This window comes from Caenorhabditis remanei, chromosome IV, assembly GCF_010183535.1.
Source record: "Caenorhabditis remanei strain PX506 chromosome IV, whole genome shotgun sequence".
NCBI lineage: Eukaryota > Metazoa > Nematoda > Chromadorea > Rhabditida > Rhabditidae > Caenorhabditis > Caenorhabditis remanei.
The window spans coordinates 25,254,812-25,273,679 of NC_071331.1; the positions used below are offsets into that span (position 1 = coordinate 25,254,812).

The following is an 18,868-nucleotide window of genomic DNA, read 5'->3' on the forward strand; positions in this document are numbered from 1 at the left end:
TGGAATGTGATTAAAATCTCGAAAAGATATCAGAGTTCGAAGCAGGATTGCAGCCGAGAATAATTTGACCCGAAAAACGAAAAAAAATTTCGTTCGTTCACAAAAATCTGAAAAAAAAACCGAACAAATTTCGTCGAAAAAACACCGAAAACCGAAAATTTTCAAAAATAAGTGATGTCAAACGAGTAAAATGACTGAAATCGATCGTCTGAGCGAAAATTTGCACTTTTGTGACATTTTTTACTATTTTTCGGTTGAAAATTCCTTCTTTTTTTCCAAAAACGAAAACTATTTTCGGCAGACGAAAAAAAAGTAAACATTGTTTTCCGCTTTGCTAAAAACGAAAACAAAGCATACGTGGCGGCGAGAGAGCGTATGAATGAAGGAGGTGTTGGGCCTATTGGAGCGCGTTTGCTCAAAATTTTTGATCAAAATGAAATGAGAATATCAGCGAGAAAAGCTATAAAATAAGAAAGAGGCGGACAAATTTCGGAGAAAACAAAACAAATGAAGCAAAAATTGCACCAAAATTGTTTTTTTTTTTGAGTATGCGACAACGGATTAGCTTAAAAATGTTAGCTTGAAGACAAATAAACGAAAAACCGGAAAAACCGGAAAAAATTGAAAAAAAAATGAAAAAAAAATCGCGAAATGAAACTGAAATGAGTTGATGAGTGATTGGTGTGGCGGGCTCGCCGAGAAGATCAAAATTAAAAAAAAAATTTCGTAAATATTTTTAGATCGACTTTTTGGTGGGTCAAATGTGAAATTTAAAGAAAAATTAGAAAAATTGAAGACTAAAAAGCGCGCGTTGCCTCATTCGAGTGAAAAAAAACCTCGTGTTTCTTTTCCCTCTCTCGCATGCGCACACTCTCTCGCCGCAACTACAGTAAAATGGAATGAGAGTTTTCTGAGCCCATTTTTCACTGTCTTTCAAAATTTTTTGGTCGAGAAAAGAAGAAAAATGGTTGTTTCTAATGGTTTTTCTTCAAATTTTCAGACAAAAACATGCAATTTTTGGGTTAAAAGAGTGAAAACAAGGAAAAAGATTAAGGCAATGGCACATGCTCAGGAGTTGAGCAAAAGTCTTGAAATTTCAGGTGTGTACATATCAGTTCTTGTACTTGAATTTTGTAGTTGATCGTTTTTTGATGTGAAGCTTCCCTGGACTGATGTACTATCATGAGCATGCTTTAGTTTCGGTGGTACTCGCTTTTGGAACTCGGGGAAATAGAACTGTTACAAAATAGAACTGTGAGAAAATGGAACTGTCTAATATAGAACTGCTACAATTTGGAACTCGGTAAAATAGAACTCGATGAAATGGAACTGGATAAAATGGAACTGCTACAAAATGGAACTCTTGTTCGAATGGAGCGCGTTTGCATTCATGACTTTTTAGAAGAATTAGAGCCAATTTTTGTGGGGAAAAGTCAACTTTTAAGGTTTAAAAACACTTACATCATGAAGAGATTGTCTTCGTCTATTTAATAGTCAACAAAAAACTGAATAAAACTATATTAGATAAGCCCAATAAGCATTTTCAAAACCAGTGGTAGAGTTCCATTTTGTAGCAGTTCCATTTTGTTCAGTTCCATTTTACCGACTTCCAAATTGTAGCAGTTCTATATTAGACCGTTCCATTTTGTAACAGTTCTATTTCACCGAGTTCCAAAAGCGAGTACCACCTTAGTTTCAGTGAGCTACAGTAAGCCAGGGAGGAGTTCTACAGAAAAGTGACCAACTAAGGAAATGATACTCTAGGTTGGAATATTTTACTCACAAAATTTCATGTTTGCCGGTTTTTTTTTGATTTTTGAGTTTTTTGTAGCTCATTGAAGTGAGAAACGACTAATTTGGCAAAGATGACGGGCCCATATCCATTCAGAGTGAAGTTGTAGAAAAAAGTTGTCAACTGCAAAAATGGAAAGCAAGAGGTGTTCTATAATTTTAAATAAAGTTTTCAAAAATCGGTTGGGGTGATGCTCTGTGACAAACTCTCAAAGTTATGGTCCGACTTTTTTGAATGTCCATGTTCTAATTTGCGGATCTGAATCTATGTGGACAACCGGAAACAAGTTAAAAGCAGCAAACATGGATTTCTTGAAATGAATATTCTCATTCGAAGCACGAGTCAGGTGCGCCAGATGAAATAGTTTCTACAGGGAATGTGAAACAATAGAAAAAACTAATTTCATTATTTGAACAGTTAATTAGTATGATAAAACAAAAAACAACAAGGAAAAGTTCAATCAAAGACAACAAAATACAGTAATCCACCTCATCCATAGCTGCTTATCGAATAGAAATTGTTTCGAGTCGTGTTGTCAAACCATGCAAATTCTTCTCCAATTTCTTCGACTCCATATCTTCATTCTTGACCTTCTTCAGTGGCGATTCATCGGAGAGTATCTTTTTCTGCTTTCTGATCCGAATCTTGATGGGATCCTCCAATGGTTTCTCCCAGCTTCTTTTTCTCGACAATTCCAACTTCTCCTGTTTCCTAACGTGCTCCATGAGCAGGTTTACAAAATTAATTTGTAGGAGATGGTGAGCCAGTTTTGGCTCTCTCTTCTTTTTCTTATCCACATCTTCCATCTTTTCCAACTTTTCCAATTTCTTGATTGCCATGTCGAGAACACTCGAGGCATCAAATGGCTTGAAAGCGTTCGGCGACATTTTTGATAGATATACTGTAATAATGAAAAAAAACTAGTAGAAAGCGATGGTTATATTGAGGGAGAATAAGGGAGAGAAAGAGAAAAGAGAACAGAAAGAATGAGAAACCGTAAGACTGAGATGATTACTATGCGAGAAGTGACACTTTTATGGGGGACACACGTCTTCACATTGTCAGTTTCGCATAGCTCAAAAACACAGGTGATCTCATAAATCATTTCGTTATGTCAGTCTTTACGTGTGAAAAGTATAAATGTTCCAAGTTAAAACATATTTATTATTCAACAACATTATTCTCAAATTTTGCTCTTTTGACTGTAACCACCTCCTTCTTCTCCTTCTTGATAATCACTGAATCTTCCATTGACTCCGCCCATCTTCTCTTTCTAGATCCATCCATCTTTCCATTCGCCTTCAAGTACTGATCCAAAGAGTTCATGAATCTCAGATGGAGTACGTGGAAGTAATATCGGGGCGCTTTCCGATACTTTTTATGCGCCTTCGTATCCAAACACTCATCCAACTTGCTGTACTTCACCATTGCTCTGTGAAGGAGTGTGGAGACGTTGAATGGTTGCATGTTTATCTTGATGCTGAAATAAATGTCTTACTGTAACTGTGAAAATAATCGATAAGTGAGGAGAGAGTCAATTATTGTGTGACAGGGTAATCGTGTGACTCTTGCTCTCACATTCCCATCGTTTTCTAATACAGATGGTCCCACTCTATCAATTTCCCTCATTCTCACAGTCAGTAGACCTCATTCATCTACATTTCTCCTTGTCATCTACAGTACCTTGGTCTTTTTCGTTGTCCACGTTGAGAGCTTACCATGGCTTCAGGAATGATGATTTTTCTGAAAATTTTTTTTGTGCATATTTTGCAAACCCAGATCTTAGTTTTTGTAGTTGACAACTTTTTGATAACTCCGCCCACATTCAAGATATACCCCTTTGAAGAAGTGCCTATAGTAGTCTATCTTTAAAGGCTCATATCTCAAAAGTGGGAGGAGCTATCAAAAAGTTGCTAATTGATGAAATGTGTGAAATATTATGTAGATAATTTTTTTAGTTGACAACTTTTTTGTGCGGGCACTCCCTAGAGAGTTATAGCCATTTTAGTTGGACAGCTCGCTATAAACCACAACTTTTCGAGAAAACTCCTGACAATAAAGTTGTCAACTACCAAAATGAAGATCTAGGCTTGTACAATTTGCAAAAAAAGATTGCAAGAAAATTATCATTCCTGACGCCTTTTCTCAAGTTTTCCCTCACCATTCCAACCATTTTCATATTTTTCCAGCAATAATGAACACCAGCGATCTATTCGGTGGAGTCAGTAGTGATGAAGATGACAGTTTCGTGCTGAAACCCACTGAAAAGGAGACTGAAAAAGAGAGTACGAACACATTAATGGCAGATTTGGAAATGAGTGATGACAGTGATACGGAAGATGTTCTATCCGTCAAAAAATCAGAGTCTCCAGTTGGAAAACCAGTGAAATTCTTTTTGTCAAGTGATGATGACTCTCAGGATATGCCAGATATCGATGAGATTATCAAGTATCATAAAGAGGTTTCTTCTGGGAAACAGGTAATTATTGTTGTTGTGATTTTGATTTAATTGGAAGTTCCAGATCAGCCCAGCGAATAGTGTCAAACAAGAAGAGTTGGAAGAGAAGAAAGTGAAATTAGAAGTTGTTCAGGAACCACCAAAAAAGAAGATTCGAGTTGAAGAAGAATCTGAAATTAAGCCAATTGTTCAGCCAACTCAACACGATAAATCTCCTGAAAATCTCATCCATGATCGTCCTGAACCATCTCAGAATCCATTGTCAGAAGAGGATCAAATTTCTCAAATGAAACACCAAATTCTTCTCGGGAACATGTCGACTCAACAACTGGAACAATATACTGCTTATCGAAGATCTCGATTCCAGAAGTCGACTATTCGGAAACTTGTGAAAGAATTCACTGGAGGGCTGAATGTAAATGACAATGTAGTCATTACAATCGGTGCATTGGCTAAAATGCTCGTTGGGGATATAGTGGAAGAGGCATTGGATATTCGAGATTTGAAGGAGGACGAAGCTGATCTGCCACTCAAACCACATCACATTCGAAGTGCTTACATGAAGGTTGCAAGACAAGGACAGTTCTAAATTTTGAATTTTTAAGCTTCCTATATTTACTGAACTCTAATTTCGTTATACCGTAAAAACTCTATTTGAGTTGCATGCAACTCTATTGTTCAAAGGGTCCGTCGGCACGGCCGGGATTTTACTACTCGTGGCCTAGAAAAATCAGTGACTTCGGCCACCGTGACCTTAAGCATTGCAAACTTCCGGAGCAAAAAAACGGTGTTTTTGGTCTTCGTTTCGGAATTTTTTTGATGCTGGGTTGTAAAAAATTGATGAAATATCACAGAAAACCGAAAAATTACGAAAATAATCACAGATTGCGCTATAGGTGACCAAAAACACGTATTGTGCAGATATTGCTCAATTTCAGGCTCAGAATAGTTGTTGGAACAGCGAGAGTAACTCAGAAACGTCGCCAGTCACGTCCGATTCGTAAAAATATGCTAAAATTCTCGGATTTGATTTCTCACGTTTCGAGAAAATGGGAAATCCTCGAAAAACTCGAAAAAACACACTTCAAACTTAAATTTCTCGAAGATGCTCTCCTCAAAATTTTTAAAAATTTACCAGAACGTGCACAGCGACGTTCTCTACAATATTTCATGTTCAAAAATGGGGGTTCATGAACTCAATTTCGAGATATAAGACAAAAACATGCAAAAAAAGGCCAAAAACAGCTAAAAATGACTTTTCTCGAATATGCTCTCCTCGAATTTTGAAAAAATTTGCCAAAAGTTCCGCCTTTGCATTCTTCACGTTTTGACATGTTCAAAAGTAGGGGTTCATGACTTCGTTTTCGAGAAAAATTGAAAAATGTCAAAAATCGGCTCCAAATCCTTCATAATTTCGTCGTTTTGTGACTAAAAAAATTCGGAGCAGGATAGAAAGATAAACCAGACGCAATTTGACGTTTTCTGTAAAATATATAATATTCGCTAATGTTATTTTTCAAAGAAAATGGCCGATTTTGAAACTTGGAGGAGTTTTTGCCCAGAATGTGATTTGAGTTGGTCAAACATCGAAATTTCGCATTTCCTCACGTCGATAAAGCCTTCTTCTATCTTCTGGTACATTTTTTCGCTTTTTAATATACATTTAGTATTTTTCTGCGTCAAATTTCTGAAAAACTCGCCAGAAAATCTGAATTTTTCATGCGATTACGGTACGCAGTCTGCAAACACCGTGACGCAATCTTTGCAGACATATTTCGCTGCTTACTGCGTAACTCGTCGCACAATTTTCTAGGCCACGAGTAGTAAAATCCCGCCCGTGTCGGAGTGCAACTCTATTAGAGGGGCAATTCAATTAGGGGGTGCAACTCTATTGTTCAAAATGTTTTTTTAAGATGAAATTTTAATTTTAAGGCGTAATTTTTATAACTTCAATTAACAAAAAAATTAAAAATTAAAAAGAAAACAACAAATTTAACAAGATTGGATTGAAATGAGATTAATCAATTTAAATTTCATCAACATCAAGTGATTCGTCACTGGAAAATCCTTCAACTTCTTCAGTTTCAAAAATGCAGGCGCGGTGTTTGCGTACTGACAGGGGCAACTCTATTAGAGGGGCAATTCAATTAGGGGGTGCAACTCTATTGTTCAAAGCGTCCGTCGGAGTGCAACTCTATTAGAGGGGCAATTCAAATAGAGGGGCAACTCAAATAGAGTTTTTACGGTACTTGAATCTATTGAATCATTTTAAACTTGCAGGATAAACCCGAATCTGGTTCAAAAAATCGAATAAACTCTCTTAATACATCAAGTCCCATTGAAAACTCTTTGACTTTTAACAATTCGGTCACAAAAAGAGACATATTGTGATAAAAACATATTTGATGTTGTTCCACGTGCTCATTCAACGCAATCATTTGAAGAATTTCCGTATTTGATGAGACTGAATGTCTGTATTTTACATCATGATGTGAGTGGATGTTGACTTTTTTTTCGAAAAACATGTTTTTTCAGCAGTAATTTTTGAAAAGTGGTTTTTGGGGCAGTTTCTGCGAAACCGACTGAAATGATGATTTTTATTAGTTCTACAGTAAATTTAGTGATAAAAAAGCACTTGAAAGTTATTTTTGGGGTGCAAACATTTTAAAAAATTTTCCACCCGGCCGTTCAAATGACAAGTATGATGTTTCTAATATGTCCCTGAGCCGAAAAAAGTCACAAACTATTCAAATTCTCAAAATAAGTGAGCGTTCTTTCTAAATAGGCAAGAGATTACACAAGAATTAGAGACGCAGACACGTACGTCAAATGCGTCTTTATTCCAGACTTGCAACGGGCCGGGCCGGGCCGGGCCGGGCCGGGCCGGAATGAAAATTTCCAGGGCCCGGCCCGGCCCGGCCCGGCCCGTGGCCCGGCCCGGCCCGGCCCGGCCCGGCCCGGTCGGCCCGGAAGTTCAGTACTGAAAAAAATTCAAATTTTTTTTTCGAAAATTTCCCGATTTTTTTTGAAAAATATTTCTTAAAAACAATTTTTTGTAGGTTTCGAAGGTTTTTGAAAAATATACTTGAGGAAAAATATGAAACATTTTCAGAAAATAAATTTTTGGACAAAAAATTGTAGTGAAAAAAGTTCAAAAATTCAAATCCGGGCCGACCGGGCCGGGCCGGGCCGGAGCTTTCTCGGCCCGGCCCGGCCCGGCCCGATCGGGCCGGGCCGGGCCGGGCCAAAACCGGGCCGGGCCGGGCCGGGCCGGCGGGCCGGCCCGGAATCTTGCAAGTCTGCTTTATTCTCTTACAGTTACAGTTTTTAGTGTTGCGCATTCCTTGTGCAGGGTGCTGTGCTCAAATTTTACGCTTATGTTACATTCTCTTTACTAATTTGTTAATTTTCGCTCTTTCCGATCGAGATTCACGAATTTTTAACGTTTCGCCGGCGGTTTTTCATTGTTTTTTCTGATTTCAATCCGGGAATTTATTTTTTAAATTATTAATTATTCTCCGCTACTTTTCCGATGCTTTTTATAATCATATTGTCGAAATAAAAAAAGTGATACCCGGTGATTGCGGACTTGATAATTTGTTTTGATGTTTTCGCCCCGCCCCAAAACTTGCAAGCGCGGCGCGCCCAGTTGCAAGCCGCCGCGCACTTGTTTGCGCCTTTTTTTCTCTTCGAATTATGAAAGGGTTTTGTTTTCAATTTTCGTCTTAAAATGGGATTTTTTCCAATAAGGGAAATTGGAAATCACAAAAATAGTAATTTTAAATGGGTTAATTGAATATAACACAGAAAATGTTTATTAAACTGTTAGTTTTAGCTAGCTTCGGCAAGAAAGTTACTTTACAACCGGAAACGCCATCAATCGGTCGGCAAAAATTGGCAAGCAAGTCGCAAATGTCGGACGATAAGAATCCAACGGGAGGTGTCCAGAAAGGTAAAAAAAAACACCGAAAGGGTCAAAAATGAATAAATGAACACAGTAGAATTGAAGAAAACGTGCATTTTTATTAAGATTTATCTGAAAATATGGACGAATTGGGTTAGAATAAGAACAAAATTTGAAAAATTAATTTCTGAAGGTGACACACATCCGACTCCCTCCTTCCGCACTATCAAAACTCAAACACGTCCATCAATTCGGAGCTTCGGGTGTGTCGTGAAGCCAACTCGTATCCCCGATCTTCTTGTTCATCAGAACGTGGCCACCGACTCTATCTACCAAAGCTCCACCGGATCACAATGTGACCCGGTTCACACTTCGGAGATAGAATGCGAATGTGATATTCCACCTGAAAATAGATTAATGTGGTTAACAGAGGTGATTGGGAAAAATAAAATTTGCATCACACCAAACATTTTTAGGAAGAACTGGTGTGTATGAGACTCGGGAAAGCGCTTAAAGATATTGATCCATCCACATTTCCGAAACTGACAACTCAGAAACACGTTAAAAACAGCGGGGAGGAGATCATGAGAAACGTTGGAACAGTAGTTAGCAAGATAAAGGAGTCATTCGGAGACGACGCAAAATACACTTGTTTCAACAACGTTGCAAAGGCAACTTCTGATGTTTGTGGTATCGGAAGATCCACTGTTATCCGCCGAACTCCTCTCCGTGTAAATCCACCGAAAAAAAGACTCCGAGATATGTCAAAAAAAGAGAAAAACCGGCATTATGTACAAGAAATCGATATCCTGAAAAGATCAAAGATTATCAAAGAGATTCATGAGATTTGGAAGAAAGGAAAAGATGTTGTCACTGATGAATTATGGAAATGGGCCCAAACTGAGATTCAATTTGATAAATGCCACACTATTTTTCTTCATGTTCTTCATGGTCTCGGATTCGTCTATAAGAAGAAGGGGGAAAATACAATTGTGTTTGAAAGGAAAGATATTATCCAGAAATGTGCCGTATATCTGAAAAACAAGAAATAATGGGATGATAAAAATGCTTACTATGGATCATTTGATGAGACTTGGGTATATGATGGAATGTCAAAAAAGAAAGGATGGCAGCACGCCAATTCTAACATGTATCAAAGATCGCAACTAATGGATTTGGAGTCGCATCAGGCCGGACCATCAAAAGGAAAGGAAAGAGGGAGAAGAGTGATCGTCGCAGCTGTTCTGACAGAAGACGGTGTGCTTCCTGATTCGGAGTTATTGCTAGTATCTGGAGTGAGAGAAGAAGATCAAGCTGCTGACTACCATAAGGAAATGGACGGGGATAATTTTGAAAAATATTATATGAGTGTTATTCCGTTATTAGCAGAAGCGGCAAAAAAGAAAGGAAGACCGGCGGTGTTTATTTGTGATAACGCCCCTTATCACAACAAGGCTATCAAAAAAGTGAGAATGGGAAGTAAATTGAAAAGAGTAATTATTCTTATTATATTCAGCCTCCAATTTCTAACAGCTCGAAAGCAGAAGTAAGATCATTTCTCACTGAACAAGGACTAAATTTCTTTAATTCGCAAAACCGAGACGTTCTCATTGATTTGGCAAAAGATTTTGTCGAGTCCAACGGTGGCCGCGATATGTTCACAGTCTATAAGTTCGACGAGTGGGCCAAATTGCATAGAGTGACAGTATTGAGACTTCCTCAATATCACTGTTTCTTCAATGCAATCGAACTTCTATGGGCTCAACTCAAGCAACATCTCAGAAAGGAGGGAAACCCACTGGATAGTGTTGAAACCGTGATTAACTGACCGAAATACATAAAAATAAACTAATTTTCTAGGTACGAGATCGCGCACTACGATTTCTACGCGCGTTTTCCGCACAATCGGCCGCAAAACTCCTCGATCATCCACGTAAACTAGAACAAGATGTTAGGGAGATGACGTTGGAGAGAAATCTTACCTTGGAAGATGATGACTTCGAACTCCTTTACGATATTGACGAAGATGGCAATTTAGTCAATATTCATATAGGAAGCGATGAAGAGGAAGACTGGGGGAGTGAGGAATTTGATGGAGGAGAGGATTTCGGGGAGTATGAAGACGATGACTTTCAGTATAATGACGAAGACAGTCTTCATTCCGATTTCGAAATGTTGGATGACGAAGAACTTGAGATCTGAAATAAGAATATTATATCAAAACTGAAAATAATATATATTTCTTACACTTTACTGATCATCTGACTTTATTCCTTCGTTTCGTTTCTCTCCAAACGTCTGTGTTCATCATTTTCGAGTTGAACTTTTTTTTTGAGTTTTTGAGACTTCTTACCTTTTTTTTTAACTTTTCACGCATTATACACATCATTATTTGGTCTTTTGGCATAAATTTTACTTTTTTGTTAAAAATAACAATTAAAAAACTCAAAATATCGCTAAAACCGGGCAAATTTGAAAACAAAACCCTTTCATAATTCGAAGAGAAAAAAAGGCGCAAACAAGTGCGCGGCGGCTTGCAACTGGGCGCGCCGCGCTTGCAAGTTTTGGGGCGGGGCGAAAACATCAAAACAAATTATCAAGTCCGCAATCACCGGATATCACTTTTTTTATTTCGACAATAATACTCATTAACTGAGATAATGAGACCCCACAAATCGGGGAGAAACGTGGTGCGGGAAACACGAATCGGGGAGAAACAAATCGGGGAAATACAATTCGGGGAGAAAGGGGCGTGGTCGCGAAAAACTGTGCCGCAGTTGCAAAAAAGTTTTTTAACAGTAGTTTTAAGAGGAAAAATTACCATGAGCAAGTTATTTTGCAACTGCGGCACAGTTTTTTCGCGACCACGCCCCTTTCTCCCCGAATTGTATTTCCCCGAATGGTATTTCCCCGATTTGTTTCTCCCCGATTCGTGTTTCCCGCACCACGTTTCTCCCCGATTTGTGGGGTCTCGAGATAATTATCACATTTTAGAGTAAAAACAGAAAATAATGAGAAGTTGTCGTAGGATATGAGACATTGTGAAGCCACGGCCTTAAACACCGTCACGCAAAAATGCGGACCTTCAAAACTTTGATGATTTTTAAGAGTTTTCGCTGAAATTTTCTGAAAAATGGTCAAATTTTACATTTATTTTGTATTCTCTTCACTAATTTCTAGCTTTCGCTCCTTCCGATAGAGTTTATCTTATTTCTACGCTCTACCAACCGTTTTTTTCCAAATATTTCGGTCCAAGCTTTTTGAAATAGTTTTCGAACATTTTCGAAAAACCCGGATTTTTTTTTGGAAATTACTCGAAGTTTCTCGAAGATTTTAACGCTCAATATCGTTCATGTATACTTCAATATGTCTTCACTCGTTTTTCGTGACCTCGCAACCATCATATCATGTAAAATTCCAGAAAAATGGCAAAACAAAACGATAACGTCAACCCAGGTAACAACGAAGAAGGGAGCCCGCCAACGAAGCGAAGAAAGATTGAAGAGTTACTGGAGAAACAGAAAAATCTCGAAAAATCTCACCTGGAAATGGGAGAAAAACTTCGATTGGCTGAAGAAGAAATCAAGAAAATTTCACAAGAACTTGAAGAAGACACTGTCGAGGAGAACATGACTAAACAAACTACAAGCAGCCTCCAGAATTCAGTCACATCACCAGGAGTTTTTCACGAAAGCGTATGAAACATGATAGTCGATTCCGTTTTTAATTCGTATTGTTTCAGACAGCTCAACCATGGGCAATGTCCAGAAAGTGTTTCGTGCTGAAACATGTCTTCACAGATGTTCCGGATATGAACCATGGAGAATGTTATTATGGAAAAGAAGAAGAACATTTTGGAGTGGCATGGTTAGATTTTAAACAAAAAACAAAAAAAAAATATATCAATTTCAGGCAAGCATATCTGTGGAAACAAGATAACAAACTCAACTTATATTTGGAATGTGTCAAATTATTGAGTGGGGAGAAATGGTTGATTTCATCAAATGCTGTTTTCAAACTGGCCTCAAAAAACGGAAAATTTCAATCAGAATTGATCAGTGGTACCCACGGAAATGCGGATGGAAACACCAAATTTGTTTCGTATGGTGCGAGTGAATTTATCGAATGGAACAGAGTGAAAGAAGATTTTCTCGAAGATGGCAAACTCACAGTTGAGATTCATGTGGAAATCGAGAAGATGATTGGAATCTATAAGAATGACTTGATAAGTTTCGATGATGAAATGAAACCATTCTCTGATGTTGTTCTTGTTGTCAATGAGAAAAAGTTCTTCGTGTCGAAATTGGTTAGTGCTGGATCATGAGAAATCACTGGAAATTCTAAAACATTTCAGCATCTCGCTGGACGTTCTCCTTATTTCAATTTGCTTCTAATGCGAAATTTCCAAAAATCAACGAAATCGGAAATCAAATTGATTGGAATCGTTGCGGATGATTTTCAGAATTATCTGGAAGTTCTTTATGGAGAACAATCGATTGATGGTAACATTCACTTATCATTTATTAAGAAAATCTTTAATTATCTATTTTCAGAATGTACAGTTGAAGGAATCCTCGTGGTTGCTGACACGTACGATACACCAATGGTAATCCGGAAATGCGAGGATTTTCTTGTGAAGAAATCCCAAAAGACACTGAAAAAGATGTTGGAGATGTCCATTCGATACAATTTGGAAGCACTCAAGGTTAAATCCAGAATTTGAAACAAAACTTAATCAATTTTTTTCAGAAAAAATGTCTCGGCAAGATCAAATCGATTGTTGATATAAAATCAGTTGTTCCAGGACATATTCACGATATGGATGCATCGATTATGGCCACTCTTCTCTAAAAGTCTCTTGAGTTTCATTAAAATCTCGTTTTTTACTACTCACGTTTTGTATTGTTCAAATAGATCGCATTATTTATATGTACGCTGAAATATTGTTCGATGTTTTATATTTTATTCCCTCGTATCCTCAACCTGTATAATAAATCAAATTTTTGCGATCATTCTATTAAATTGGTTGGAACGTTTTAATTTTTCGTTCAGGAAAACTTTGAATACTTTTCAGGAATGTTGCTCCGATCTAATTTCTGTGAAAGGCGTTTCAACATCGAAGTTTCCAGACGAGGTGTATTGATTCATCCTCTGAATCTAGAGAATCCAGTATTCCAATAAATTTTACTTTTAATCCAAAAAACTCTTAATATAATTGCTAACAGAGCGCATTTCCCTCACTCAATTTTCACTTCCTGACCCATTTGACTCATTCTGACTCATTTATTCCACCAAATAATAAGCACCCGTGTCGAGACCAATAAAACAAAAACATATATCCTCAATTAACCTGAAAACCTCTTCTGAAGGCGCCACATTTCTATTTCTCTGCGTCTCTCGCTCTCACGTAGTCCCTCGTCAGTAAAAACAAATGAGTAAACCAGGATTTGACCCACAAGTAGTTATAATTATTATGGTTTTACTATTCGAAAAAAATAGCCCAGAATAAATGGAGACGCCCATGAAACCCGGGAAACAGTATATAAAAGAACGGGCTTCCTCATTTTCCTTGCCTCCCGCTCCCCTCTCCTCTCTTGTCTGCTTCCGCTTTCCTATACGCCCTCGCTCCCTCTTTCTCTCGTGTCCTCGGTAGTATAGTGGTGAGTATCCGCGTCTGTCACATGCGAGACCCGGGTTCAATTCCCGGCCGGGGAGAAATCTTTTTGTTTTTTCTAATAAATGACTGTTTTCAGATGTACATCCCATATTTAATCTATCTGATCTTCCTAATCGATTTTTCCACCGGTTGCGCCGGTCTTTTCGGTGGTGGAGGAGGTGGTGGAGGTTGTTGCTGTCAAAGTGGGTGTGGAAGGAAGAAAAGAAGTGTCGATGAGGAGTATCAAGCTGCGGAATTTCGTGGAATAGCTAGCAGGAATGAAGATATGATGTGTAATAGCCCCGAGATGAAGTCATTGATTGTGGCGGTGAGTTTTCCAGGGGATCCTTGAAAATCGACGAAAAACCGTTATTTTTATTGCATTTTCCATCTAAAAATAGTTAGAAATCCTGTTTTTAACCTTAAAATCAATTGAAAACCTATAATTTTGACCGAACAATCTATCTGGCGCACCTTAGACGCGCTTCCTGGCTCCTCATTTCCATGAAAACCCGCTCGCTCTTAAACGCCCTCCACCACACTTTGATGTTGCGCCACGTGGCCGAGTGGTTAACGAGTCAATCTACTAATCCACTGGGCGGAGTATTCGGCTAGTTCGACCCTCACTCAGATCATTTTACTTTTTTAATTTTTGTTTCTCTTCCAGAACATGAAACCAACACCCCAGGCATCGTCAAAATCATTGCAACTCGCTCTGGAAGACCACGATTCTCATCGTTACGTGGTCGTGTGCTCCGAGAATCTGTTTCACTACTCCATCAAACACGACTCGGCGTATTGTGGAGCAAGGAATGGCAGTCATTATTGTCAGGCGTTTGCGATATAATTGCTTTTTGGGTTAATTAATTGAAAATTATCGTTAATAAGAATGGTTTAACAATTATATAATAAAATAGGTGGAATTTAACTAAACAAGTTTTTAATTTATTTTTGGAAAAAAATCTTCAAAAAAACTATTTCCAAAAAAAAATAATTAATTAATTTTCTCCAACTCTGGCATCGAATCATCGTCCACCACATTGATATATTCTTCCTCTTCCGTCACTATAGTACACGGATCCACTTCTTCTCCCTCGACAATCTCCTCCATTACGTATCCCGACGGTGGCTCGTCCGGATTTCTTTCAGCATCATCTTCCACGTATTCCTCCGCTGGCTTCGCCACGTCTTCAGAATGCTCCACTGGCTTCGTCCCGACGTCTTCTGGCTTCTCAATACGTGGAATCTTTGATTTCACCTCGTTTTCTTCGGTTTCCTCGCGATTTTCCGCTTGTTTCGGGTCTTCTGACTGCTCTTGATTCTCAGAATTCGCATCGACAAGCGATTTGTCAGGTTTACGGTCTCCCCAACCGAGTTTCTCCTTTTCGCGGTTGTAGCGGACAGTGATGTTTCTGAAAATAATAAAGTTTCGTTGCCAATTGAAAGATTTTTCACTGAAAATGCGGCGAAGGTGAGCCAGTTAGCCTAATAGTTACTGAAAATCTTCGAAATTCAAGGTTTTCTCACTTAAAAATGACTGAAAATCGGCCGGCTTCCACTTGTGAACGCGCCCTCGATGCGCCAGCTGAGTCCTCGGCCGAGTGGCCAAGGTAACGACTTCCAGCCCTGTCAAACCTTTTCTGGGGTCTAATGGTGTCTGAGTCGCGACAAAGGCGCGCCAGACTATTTTAAGATCTCGAAAATCCTTCTAGCCGCAGCCATTCCGCATGTCTACCGCCTCGCGCCGCTCTTCCACTTCTTGCACGCGTGGCCTAGTGGTTAAGGAGTCTGTCCACCAACCAGGGGGTCTGTGGTTCGATTCCCACCTTCACCAATCCCTTTTTTCTTCTTTTCCAACTCACCTAATATCATTTTTCGACACGTATTTCAGTTTGCACTCGTAGTCTCTATACTCGTTTCGAATGTAGAAGAAGATCTGATCGGATGACCACGAGAGATCGATGAGCTCTCGAACGTAGTTCTCCTGAGTCTCTGTGAGCCAAAGTAGTTTGTGATCGAGATCGTGTCCAATGTGTGTGAAGCAGCCGTTGACCCACGTGTTTCCAGTCTCGTCGGTAGTCACCTGGAAGAAATTTGTCAGTCTGCGCGTACGGATGTTCAAAAAACGGGATTTTCGCCTGATTCTAGCTCAAAAATTCACTGAAAATTGGTCTAAATCGAGATCTTTCCTCGAAATAGAAGTGTAAAAAAGGTTTGTAAGGGGCTGGGAGTCGGACCAGGAACCCTCGGCCAACGTCTCAACTGGCGCGCCTGGGGCGCGTTCACAATTAAAAGTGGGCCGAGTTTTTCTTGTTTTCGGAATAAAAAATGCGATTTTCAGTCATTTTTAAGTGAGAAAACCTTGAATTTCGGAGATTTTCAGCCACTATAAGGAAAACTGGCGCACCTCCGACGCGTTCTCAATGCAATCCAATTTTCTTGCTTTTAGGTTCAAAAAATGCGATTTTCAGTCATTCTGGTGCGCCTTTGACGCGTTTTCAGTGAAAATCTACTTAAAATCGGTATTTTTCCCCAATTCCCTACCTTCAAATAGGCGGTACACGTCTGATCGATCTTCCTCGGATTCGATTTTCGCGATTTGGCGACACTTCGATACTTGCCGACGCGGTGGCATCGATACAGTGTCTCACCGCCGTGTCCGGTACGCTTTGTCAGCGAAGTACACGTGTCCTCTTGACGTTGATCGAACCATTTCTGGAAAAATTGGAAATTTTGAGTGATTTTAATAGAAAAATCGTCAAAAACCGGTCTTTTTGACACTAAAATCATTGAAAAAGATTGATTGGCTGGCGTGCCGACGCCGCAATTTTTGGAAATTTTGATTAAAATTGCGAATCTAGAATTGAAATGAGCGGGAAGATCAGAAAAAGTGCAGAAATTTGGGATTTTTGAGCTATTTTGATAAAAAATGAAGAAAAATCGGCCATTTTAACACTGAAAACCATGAAAAATGACTGTCTGGCGCGCCTGGGACGCATTTTCTGATGACTTTGGCTAAAATGATGAATCTAGCATTCAAAATAAGAAGAAACTTATAAAAAGTGAAAAATTTTGAGGTTTTGGAGTGATTTTAATAGAAAAATCGTCGAAAACCGGTAATTTTGATACTAAAATCATAGAAAGAGATTGGCTGGCGCGCCTGGGACGCATTTTCTGGTAACTTTGGCTATAATGATGAATCTAGCATTCAAAATAGCGAGAAACTTATGAAAAGTGAAAAATTTTGAGATTTTGGAGTGATTTTAATAGAAAAATCGTCGAAAACCGGTCAATTTGGCTCTCTGGCGCGCCTAGGACGCGTTTTGAAAGACTTTTGAGCAGTTCCACTCGAAAATCCCCAAATTCTGGCCATTTTCAACCTGAAAAAGCTATTTTCCGCCGATTTTCCTTACCTTAAACTCCTCTTTCGAATCAAACAGCCGTCTCTCCACCGTAAACATTCTATCAGCCGATTCGTGTTTCTCTCGACAATGAGCTATGAATTCTTCGAGTGATTCGGCGGTCGTCGTACACTCCGGACACTTCAGATGAGATCCACGATGACGTCCACTTAGTGGAAACTTGGATGGTGAGGATCCAGATGATTGGAGTGGGAATTTCAGTGGTTTATCGATTGATGAGAGCGAGAGTCTGGAAAAAATCGATGAAAAACGCGTTGACGGAGCGCCAGTTAGGCGGTTTTCGCTTTGGAATAGACTCCGCCCACTTTAAAGGCCGAGCTTCTCAAAAAAATGCAAAAATTCGAGATTTTTGAGCTATTAAAATTAAAAACTATAAAAATCCGGTCATTTTGACACTAAAACCATCAAAAATGATTGGCTGGCGCGCCTGGGACGCATTTTCCGATAATTTTGGCAAAAATTGGGAATCTAGCTTTCAAAATAACGAGAAACATTTGAAAGTGAGATTTCGGAGTGATTTCGGTAGAAAAAGCGTCAAAAACCCTGTCATTTTGAGACAAAATTTAGAAAAAAAATGATTGGCTGGCGCGCCTGGGACGCATTTTTGGCAAAAATTCAAAAAATCGGTTAAAAACGCGTCAACGGAGCCCCAGATAGGCAGTTTTCGTTTTGGAATCGACTTCGCCGACTTTCAGGGATACGAGCGTCTTTCTGTGTGTCTGTAGTGTCCGGATGTCCAAAATTTCCGTCTTTTAGCCAGAAAGTGGGCGGAGCATCGGGGATTTCTCGATTTTCACCAATTTTCACCGAATTTTCTCAAATTATCCCCCAATATCTACCTTTCCGGCGGTAAATGATGTGGTGGGATCGGCCGAGCGGTCTGTCTATGCGGTGGCACCGCTAGATCGAATGAAGACGACGTAGACGGCTTCTCAGAATCCTCTTGGGCAGAATCTGGGTATCCGACCTCTTCTTCGCCCTCGACGATCATTTCGTCAAGAAATAGATCCTCCTCGTTCTCCTCGCCGTTTGTAAGATGAGGTTGTGAGGCGCAAATCTGGAAAAAAGTTTTTTAAACCAGAAAATTAGTAAAATTTTCAAATTTTCTCACTCGTTTATGCTGCACAAGGTGTCTAACACTTCTGAACAACACTCTACAGTAGGAACAGACAAACGACGTCTTCGATTCACGACTCTTCTTCTCGGTACGGATGGCGGCGACCAGAGCTTTGCAGTCCTCCACCGCCCACTGATGCATTTGAGTCATATGTCGATAGATATTCTTCTGAAGACATGTCTGAGCGCATTCAGGACAACGTATTTGATCGATAACGTAGGATTCTATTTCTATTTGTGTTGCCGCCATTTTTTGCTGAAAAATGTTGGTTTTTGGAAGGAATATAAGGTTTTAGGTGGAAAATAAGGTTTAAAATGTGATTTTTCATATTTTTTCACCTATAAAACGACAAAAAATCATGAAAATCAAGCAAAAATCGACAAAAAACGATTAAAAAACAAAAATGCGTAGGATTTACGACCGTAAATCCTCCTAATCGATGCGACGCGTGCGCGTTGCGGTCAGCAAACGCGCTCCATCGAGAATAGTTGGAATTCAAATTTTTTTTTTCGCGCGATC

At 39.2% G+C, this 18,868-nt stretch overlaps 6 protein-coding genes across 6 annotated transcripts; 3 read left to right on the forward strand and 3 right to left on the reverse strand.

The window, feature by feature from the left end:
• Positions 1–2,295: 2,295 nt before the first annotated feature.
• Positions 2,296–2,679, reverse strand: GCK72_016251 (uncharacterized protein; the record flags this gene model as incomplete). The annotated part of the gene is made up of 1 exon (XM_053731416.1): positions 2,296–2,679. The coding sequence occupies one exon, from the start codon at positions 2,677–2,679 to the stop codon at positions 2,296–2,298; it is 384 nt and encodes a 127-aa protein (XP_053586188.1).
• Positions 2,680–2,956: 277 nt separating this feature from the next.
• Positions 2,957–3,259, reverse strand: GCK72_016252 (uncharacterized protein; the record flags this gene model as incomplete). The annotated part of the gene is made up of 1 exon (XM_003103793.2): positions 2,957–3,259. One exon carries the CDS (start codon positions 3,257–3,259, stop codon positions 2,957–2,959), a length of 303 nt encoding a protein of 100 aa, XP_003103841.2.
• Positions 3,260–3,986: 727 nt separating this feature from the next.
• GCK72_016253 (uncharacterized protein) lies at positions 3,987–4,839 on the forward strand (the record flags this gene model as incomplete). Its single annotated transcript, XM_003093047.2, has 2 exons — positions 3,987–4,271; positions 4,315–4,839. The coding sequence occupies 2 exons, from the start codon at positions 3,987–3,989 to the stop codon at positions 4,837–4,839; spliced, it is 810 nt and encodes a 269-aa protein (XP_003093095.2).
• Positions 4,840–11,579: 6,740 nt separating this feature from the next.
• Positions 11,580–13,005, forward strand: GCK72_016254 (uncharacterized protein; the record flags this gene model as incomplete). The annotated part of the gene is made up of 6 exons (XM_053731417.1): positions 11,580–11,849; positions 11,897–12,021; positions 12,067–12,460; positions 12,509–12,656; positions 12,708–12,859; positions 12,904–13,005. The coding sequence occupies 6 exons, from the start codon at positions 11,580–11,582 to the stop codon at positions 13,003–13,005; spliced, it is 1,191 nt and encodes a 396-aa protein (XP_053586189.1).
• Positions 13,006–13,907: 902 nt separating this feature from the next.
• On the forward strand, positions 13,908–14,657 carry GCK72_016255 (uncharacterized protein; the record flags this gene model as incomplete). Its single annotated transcript, XM_003093028.2, has 2 exons — positions 13,908–14,138; positions 14,478–14,657. The coding sequence occupies 2 exons, from the start codon at positions 13,908–13,910 to the stop codon at positions 14,655–14,657; spliced, it is 411 nt and encodes a 136-aa protein (XP_003093076.2).
• A 147-nt stretch (positions 14,658–14,804) lies between these two features.
• GCK72_016256 (uncharacterized protein) lies at positions 14,805–18,598 on the reverse strand (the record flags this gene model as incomplete). The annotated part of the gene is made up of 6 exons (XM_003093049.2): positions 14,805–15,222; positions 15,673–15,893; positions 16,355–16,525; positions 17,224–17,461; positions 18,072–18,289; positions 18,344–18,598. 6 exons carry the CDS (start codon positions 18,596–18,598, stop codon positions 14,805–14,807), a joined length of 1,521 nt encoding a protein of 506 aa, XP_003093097.2.
• Positions 18,599–18,868: the final 270 nt, after the last annotated feature.